The sequence below is a fragment of the Coturnix japonica genome, chromosome 21 (assembly GCF_001577835.2).
Source record: "Coturnix japonica isolate 7356 chromosome 21, Coturnix japonica 2.1, whole genome shotgun sequence".
Taxonomy (NCBI): Eukaryota; Metazoa; Chordata; class Aves; order Galliformes; family Phasianidae; genus Coturnix; species Coturnix japonica.
Genome location: NC_029536.1, coordinates 2,169,285 through 2,177,350, shown reverse-complemented (window position 1 = coordinate 2,177,350; position 8,066 = coordinate 2,169,285). Strand labels below are relative to the sequence as shown.

The 8,066-nt window shown below is 44.7% G+C and overlaps 1 protein-coding gene across 1 annotated transcript; it reads left to right on the top strand.

Annotated features, from left to right (window-relative positions):
• The first annotated feature begins 85 nt into the window (after positions 1 to 85).
• LOC107323499 (probable pleckstrin homology domain-containing family N member 1) lies at positions 86 to 7,052 on the top strand. Its single transcript, XM_015882649.2, has 11 exons — positions 86 to 645; positions 1,665 to 1,743; positions 2,128 to 2,274; positions 3,032 to 3,118; positions 3,805 to 3,877; positions 3,987 to 4,123; positions 4,895 to 5,041; positions 5,580 to 5,666; positions 5,809 to 5,884; positions 6,454 to 6,530; positions 6,650 to 7,052. Exons 1-11 carry the CDS (start codon positions 557 to 559, stop codon positions 6,722 to 6,724), a joined length of 1,074 nt encoding a protein of 357 aa, XP_015738135.1. The 5' UTR covers positions 86 to 556; the 3' UTR covers positions 6,725 to 7,052.
• Positions 7,053 to 8,066: the final 1,014 nt, after the last annotated feature.

Here is an 8,066-nt window from a genome sequence, read left to right as displayed (position 1 = left end):
GTCAGGCTCTTTTTCACCTGGTAGATGCAGACGGGTGTTAACCTCAGCTTGAAAACCAGTAGCTTATAGAGCTTATAGTTCTGCAGTGCTTCAATCAGTCAAGGAGAGATGCTGAAAGACCAAACCCAAGGCTGAATGTGGAACCCCCTCATCTGGCCCTGCAGCTCCCCATAGCTTGTTGCTGTCTGCACACCCAGCTCCTCCTTCACCAGATGTGCATTTAATCTCACTTCATTAAGAACCTCTTTCGGTTTTCGTTTGGCTGAGGTGACAGCGACACGTTTATCACATCAGGACATCAGCTCTGAAGGAAGCGATGACGCCTGGGGGACCTAGGAGACAAGAGAGGGGGAAAGAGCTTTAAAACCCACAGGAAATGCTTTCACATCTCGGGTGCTGCCACTTGTAAGCCAAGAAGAATCTAAATGAACAGCAAGTGCAGGGTTGCGTGCGTGCTTCCTTCCCGTGCTCACCCTGACCGACTGCCATTCATGCGATCCCTGCCCTGCTGCTGCAGCAGCGCTTTGAAAACGGCTTTGGAGGACGCTGAACCAGCATGGGATGCTGCAGCCTGAGAGCCAGGCATGATGGCTCTGCAGGAGAAAGCCAGGATGAGGTGGAGCTGTTGAAGACAGGCAGGACCAGGTAGGGAGCAGTTCTTTGAGGGGTGAGAAACACCGATGGCCTTTGCTTAAACAGAAAGGCATTTAGCACTGGCAAAACTGTGACCAAGCGGCTGTTTTCTGCTTGCTAAATATGACTCCCCCCCCCCCCTTAGAGCTTTTTCTTCCCCTTTTCTAGCCAGAATTTACAGCAACGCTAAATGTCAGATACTTCTTCTAAACAGAGCCTGCTTACTTCCCCTTAATAGGCCCCATTAGGTGACACAGCCTCATCTCCTCCTGCCATGAAGGTAACCTTCCTACTGGGGTAACCACCACCTGCTCAGCGTGTGCTCTGTTGGAAGCAGATGGTTTTAGATCCCATTGCACAGCGGGGTCAGCCTGCAAGCCCAGCAGGAGGCTCAGAGCCATCAGCAGCCTCAGCCCATCCCACATCTTGCTTGGCAGATGCCTTGAACCTCCAGTCATGAAGGTTCAGCACCATCCCAAATAAGCCACAGTATCTCCCCTTTAGCTCACCCCCAAGGCTGTTGTCTGTACCTCCTTACCTGCCATGAACTGAAACTAAATGCATTTCCCCCTCCACTTTCTTGTGGTCTTTTCTATCTACATCGTGCTGCATTTCCTCCCATAATTTCACCAGGAACTGCAGTTATTCTTTCCCTGTCTATTAAGGCAGTGCCCTCATCATCTCCTTCCCACACAGTACCAGGGGAAAACTGAGAGTCTAAACGCTATGATGAATTTTAGGCTGTGATATCTGCTTAAGTAAAAGGATCTTTGACAGTATCTTCATCACAGCTTCAGCTTTGCTATCCCTTGACATGCCTGTTTTCTGCATCTGCTGCATATTTTTCCCCCTGGAGTTCACTGAGCTGCACCCAGCCGGTATTTCAGCTTAAAATAGAATACTCTAAAATACACAAAATTCATGCCAGGAATCCAGAAGCGTGTCTGCTGACTGAGCATGAATTATTTTCTCTTCCAAAACAACTCACGTAAATGCTTTTCTATGCCTTTCCACCATCTCTTCCATTACAGAAAATGGTCCATTTCAGACGGCCAGAGTGAGGGATCCCTCCAACCTAAGGACCCTGCAACTCCCACGCAGACAGAAGGGGTGAGTATGAGCAGGGTCAGGCAGGCAAAGATTAACATGGGGAAGAAACCAGTTCATCTCAGTTTCTGCTCTACAAATTCACTTGCAATAAAGTCCATCACCACAATCAGTGCAGGGATATTAACTGGGTCCACGCTTTACCCCCATTGCTGAGAGCATGCGCTGAGAGAGGGGAAATGATCTATACAAGCCACATATATATGTCAACATCCAAATCTCCTGTGGTCTGGACTACAAAACTACCTGCTCTCTTCTACCTTATTTATCTATCAGCATTGCTTGACTCTAGATTCCACTTTTTCCTCTTCTAATTGTCTTTTCAGGATATTCCTAGTATGAATTTAGGAAGAAACACTCACTATTTTGTCTCTTATTTTGTTCCAGGCAGAAGCACCGTGGGGGAGAACGCAGGAAGAGCTGCTGAACTTGTTGATCACTCAGCCCATCGCTGGCTGGGAAGGAAGGAACATCCTTTCTCCTGGGGAGATTGTTTGGTCCTCCTGGGTTTTCCTGAGAAGTTATCACATGGAGGTAATCATCATCACACCACAACCATAATACACAGGGGATTTTTCCCTTGGGAGACAAAAGATGGGCTAAATTTGAATCTCAAGCATCCAAATTACTGTCAAACCAGTGCTTGACCAAAGCCACTATTTGCCCTGTATTCCCCCCCCCATCCCTCCAGGAGTTAATGCAATTACGTCCAACTTCTATTCCACCAGTGGCAGCAAGAGCTGAAAGGATTTCACAGCCACTCGCTTGGCTTTTTGTTCATTCATTCTAACAAAGATAGCCTTCTTGTCAGAGGCTTTTTTCCATCCTTTTCCCCTAAGAGATAACATTGTGAGGGTTGCAAATTCGTACGTGTGACGCTCAAACCCTCTCCACGGGAACTGGAGCTGAGTGGTGAAACCACTGAGGTGTGAGAGTCATTACAGTGGGGCTGACGAAAGCAGAAGAAGGAAATGAGACCAGTTCTATCTTTGCCGCGGATTCACGCCTCTTTAAGCACACGCTCATTTGTCTGGAAAGACAAAATAAAATCACAAAGTAGAGTCATAGAATCATTTGAGCTGGAAGGGACCTTTGAAAGCCCATGGCGGTCCCCACTCACCTGCAATGGATAGGGACACTCACTGTCAGCACTGCACATGGCGATGCACCACTATTGCATGGGGAGAGAGGAAGCCAAACAGGAGAGCTTAGAAGAGACATAATCCCCTTTTCCTTTAAAAACAAATTGAAATGTTCTGGAGGAAAGATGTGACTGGTCTTATTTCAACAGGAGATGTCTGAACGCTGCCTTGTGCTGACCTCCTTCCACTTGCTGATTCTGTCTGTGGATCACACAAAGAAGGCGTTTGTTTATGAGGTAAAGCACAAGAACCCTTTCAAGGTTTCCCAAATATCTCTTTGCTCACAGCTCCAGCATATATGCATGGCAAAAAGGAAAGCTTACTCCTTGGTTCCATGCAAGGAGCTCAGGATGGAGCTCACATGTTCTGAACCCACCAGCCAAGGCAGACACTTCACTGATTTCAATGGGGCTTTGGCATATTTTCTAGGACACTAGCTCAAAATTCTCTATTTTTCTTTTTTTTTCCAGCTTATTTTGGATAGGAAAGAGCGTCTGCTCCAGAGATTGAAGAGGAAGTGCCAGTTTCTATTTATATTATGTTCTATAATTTTAGCTGGCCTCTTATCACAGTCGCTTTGCTTTCCCAAGGAGAGGGAGTGCAGCTCCATACCAGCAAGATAAGCATCAACCAGAAGGCATCAAGAGAAGGCGATAAGAACAGGAGGTGACAGGAGAGTTAGGAAAGGTACAGGAGTGAGGAGGCACAGGGTACCAAGGAGAGCTGCCCATAGCACTGCAATGCCTCCTGATGGCTTTGGTACCCATCTGTGGATCCTAAATGTGAGGGGGAAAAAAAAAGGACAAATTAAGAGACATCCAGCTGTATGAACTGAACTGTATAACATCACATCCAGTTCACAGAGTACTTTTCTACATCGTTTTTGGTTATTCTTACCCATTGACTTTTAACACCACACCAGGGTCTCGTTCCTCTTGCTGGGATGCACCTGAGGGAGGTTGTGACTGCTATCAGCTACACCTTTGAGATTTCTGGTAAGCCTGTTGGACAGCTTCTGTATGGGCTGCAACAGTCATAGAATTGACACACTGGTTTCAAATGCCATCCATCTTCAGAGCCAGGCCATGTTGTGTCTTTGCATAGGGCCCATGTTGGAGTCCCGGCTCATTTGCTGCCAGAATTCAGCTGACTTTGACAAATGGATTCAGCATCTCCAGAGCCAAATCAAGATGGCAAATGCTGACTATTCAACCAGCCCCACCAATAATATCTCCTTCCTGGTAAGTCGGTGGGGAATAGATGTAAAGAGAAGGGGCTAAAAAAAGAGGAAACAGTGGCAGCTTTGGAAATGGATTTTTAGGGATATTTAGAATAGAGGCTGGAACTGAACAGTGACTTTATACATAAATGCTGTAGATTCTATCTAGGCTAAAATAAACTTGTTACCCACAACACTTTTATCACCAAACACTTGAAGTTCATGAGAGGTTTTCAGCACGCTGCTGATTCTTTTTCTCCATTAGATGTAGCTGCTACACTGCTAAAAAAAAAAAAAACCATCATTTTTCCTCTTAGTTGCAGCCAAAAAACGAAGACTTGCTCTTCAATCCATGCTGTCACACGGATCTATAAATACAGACAAAACACACTGCAACATCCACAAGAGTCACAAGATGGCAGGATTACACTGCTAGCACAGCGTGGATGTGGCTTGGGGCATTCAATGTCCTCCCCAAAGCTTTCCATCCACCTCGTTGTAAGCTCAGCTTCCCAAAGTGTGCTAATTAATTAGAAAGCCAAGTTGCCTTTCTCCCCCTCCCTAGTACTATCTATTAACAGTGCAATTGAGGTTTCCCTCTTTATCCTTAAACATCCACTCAGCTGCCCTTCATGTCTAGCATGGCACAGTCTCTAGGGTAGCACTGTGCTTTAGCCAAACCTATCTTCTGTTTTGGATAATCTAAGCATTATTACCACCCTGTAATCATCATAAACATCAGACTTTGTCTTTTTATCTCCCTTTGCTTCATCTTAACAAATAAACAACAAAGGTGCCGTGCGATGAGCAGTGGAAGAAAAGGGAGCTGATGAGACATCTCTTGTGTAACACCATTCTGAAATGGGAAGGCAAACCAATCCAGCACCTGGGAAGGATTCAGTATCTGACCATGGTGCAAATGGCTACTGGCTGCACAGGGGTAACGTATTCTACTCTGATAATTGGATGGGTTTGACCAGGTTCCAAACCAGTGAGGTTTCAATAAGGGCTCACGTGGGAATGGTGCAAAAGAACTCACTGTAGTTCCCCAAATAATGTTTTTCAGCATTATGACTGTTGTCCCCGGTGTTATTTTGCCTTTGGCAGGCTACAGAAAAGGTAGCGTAAGGTTAATTATGCTGAAAGTCCCTCAGCATTAAACAGACATAAGGAAATACAAAAGGGTGTTTTCTTTCTAAGAGCCACTTCTGAGAACTCAGTCCAGACAGTTGCACTCAGCTTCCAAAGAAGCTGGGAGGGGGAGTCCATCATCACCTTCCTATAACACAGGAAGGACCATGTTTTCTAAGCACTCTATTAATGTGCTTGACCTATTTCTAAAAGCAATTTAAAACAACACAGCTCATCTTATCCAAGCTAAGAAATACAAAGAGCAGTCTCTATGCCTGGCACAGTGCTGCAGGCAGCTCCGTATTAGAGGCGCTGTCATGACATTTCACATCACCCTTTCTCCACAGGACCCCAAGGAAAGGCTGCTGATCCTGTTCCCAGAAGACCTGCTTTTCCTCTCTGTGGATGAGGAGAGAACTACCATCTCATACGAGGTAACAGGAAACAGTAGAGACGGTCAAATAATAAGTAGAGGACTAAGATCTGGTGAACGGCTCTGGGTGATGAAAATAAATAGCAAGGAGAAAAAGGAAAAACACGTGGAAAAGTTGTGTTTTCCTTTTGGTTTTTTTGAAGGGAAAACTCCCCTTGACTGGAATCCAGGCAAAGGAGAAATCCACTCTGCAGGGGAGGTTACAGCTTGAAATTACAGGTAAGTCCAAGATAGGAGAGAGCAGCAGACAGAAGTTCCATCCAAACATCAGAAGACACATCTTTACCTGGAGGGTGAGGCAGCACAGGTTGTTCAGAGAAACCATCCTTTCAGAAACCCTTTCCAATAGCAGTTTCTGGAAGGAAAGACTTCTTTATAGGAAACAAAGAGCTTCCAATGCCCACAAATTCAACACAGAGTCCTTCTCACCACCGTGACATTTGGATCTACCACAAGAAATAGTATCTAGTTAACATCAGGTTCCACTTCTGCTTGCAACCAGACAGATGCTCTGTAGGGGCCTTCTTGTGTTTCTGGCTGCTAAGCTGTAATAGTTCTCTATGTTTCCCTGCTCAGTCCAGCAGCCAGCCCAGTCCCAGACCTCCATCTTTTCTATCATAGGGAATCTCAGCTTTCTTGTGGTTAGAAACCAAATCAATTTGGTCGGATACAGTCGGATGCTGGCTGTAGGGAGAGGATCTAACCTTATGTGGGAGCAGCCCTTGTGACTTCACTTGCTATAGGCACCTACATCCAGCTACTAACTGCTCCCTGATAATGTCTTGCAGGAAGCCTGACAGAACCAATCCTTATCAATTGTTCCACAGCAGAAGACTATGAAAAATTACTCTTCCACCTACAGAAGGTATTTTTTTTCAGGCATGTTTGTGACTCTCCAGTGTATAAATTATTTGGCAGAGAATATTCACATTAAAAACCAGTATATTCACGTGATAAAAGATATGTTCTGGCTATCTGTTCCAGCCAGAGAAAAACCTCACTACTGTGACACTCCAGCCACCACCAATCGTCCCTAAGAAATCCAGGCAACATCATTAGGACGTCGGCATACACTGACATGAAGAGGCTGCATGAATATGATCCCAATAGAAAGTGAAGAAGCTGCACAAACGAATAAGAGGGGATTTGAAATTGGAAACCGAGAGGTGAATAAGGAGCTGCAGATGAATTATTCTGTGCTGGCTGCTGTTCTGAATGAGCCTTTGCAATTGATGTAGGACCTTGTGATTCTGACCTCAGCTGTATATATGCCTCAGTGAGAAATCTTTCTCAATTTGCTCGCTGTATTTATTGCCTGATCCTTTTCAGACACTGTAAAATACTCAGTAATACAAATAAAACCATTAACCTGTGCTTAAACCATGCATAGAAGGCAGCATTCACATGTAACAACCTCTCAGCCTCATTCAGGTAGGCATTGCTTTGAAAAACCATCGCTTTTCTTTGAATGGCAGCACAGAGCAATACTCTATAGTGAATAATAGGGTGAATAATCCCTTTTCCAATTGCTTTTCTTCCTTACCCAAACCAAGGACATGTCCCCATAGCATCCTATGGAGCCTTCTGCCCTCCAAGAGGAACAACCCAAACACACTGTGCCAAGTCAAATGAAATCTATCTATTTTGATGCTTTCACGGTATTTGATTTGGACTGTTGAACACCTTCAGAATCTTCTTTACAACTCTGTATCAACGTGGCAGTGAAAACAAAGCACTGCTGCTAACCAGAATAATTAAGCATTTCATTTCATAGGCACCTTCTCAGCTGCCTGGAGGTTAAACATCCAGGTTGCATCCAGGAGATACCTGCAAAGTCACCTGAAAAAGCTTTGCATGGTCCTACAGTCCCTATTTTATCCCAGCTTCCCATCCATGCAGCCACCTGTAAATCAAGAAAATGAAAAGCTTGGTATAGTGTAAAACCAGATACATCAACAATTCTGGAAGAAAAAAAAAAACAAAAAACAAAGAAAAGTCCCTTTGAGAAGGAAAAAAAAAAAAGCAAAAAGATCAAAGAGGAAGGAAGCCCCGTGAAAATACTTTCTTTTACCTTCTCCAGTTTCAAAATCCCAACAACCTGCAGCAAACGCGAGCAGACAAGTCAGCGTAACAAAACTCCGCCTGCACGAATCCTCCCTGACTTTCTGTTTGAGCAAAACCTGTGCTATGAGAACACAGTTCTGGACCTCAGGCAATTCTCTTATCCTGTTGCTCTTTCACTCATTTAACTTTTATTTGCAGCTAAAATAGTTAGAAATTCCCAGGGCTCGGTGGGGCCCCAAACACGTCTGATCATTTATCATCATATCTTTTTGAGCCTGTATGTGTAATACACACAGCAGTTTGCTTCATCTCAAATGACTACATTAGGGGTTACTAC

What these genes read in the sequence shown, in the direction of transcription:
- LOC107323499 (XM_015882649.2), top strand. Translation starts at nt 557, where the DNA reads ATGGGATGCTGCAGCCTGAGAGCCAGGCATGATGGCTCTGCAGGAGAA. An exon ending in TGAGAAGTTATCACATGGAG is followed by an intron (nt 2,275 to 3,031) that starts GTAATCATCATC and finishes TTATTTCAACAG; the next exon opens with GAGATGTCTGAACGCTGCCT. An exon ending in GTTACAGCTTGAAATTACAG is followed by an intron (nt 5,885 to 6,453) that starts GTAAGTCCAAGA and finishes AATGTCTTGCAG; the next exon opens with GAAGCCTGACAGAACCAATC.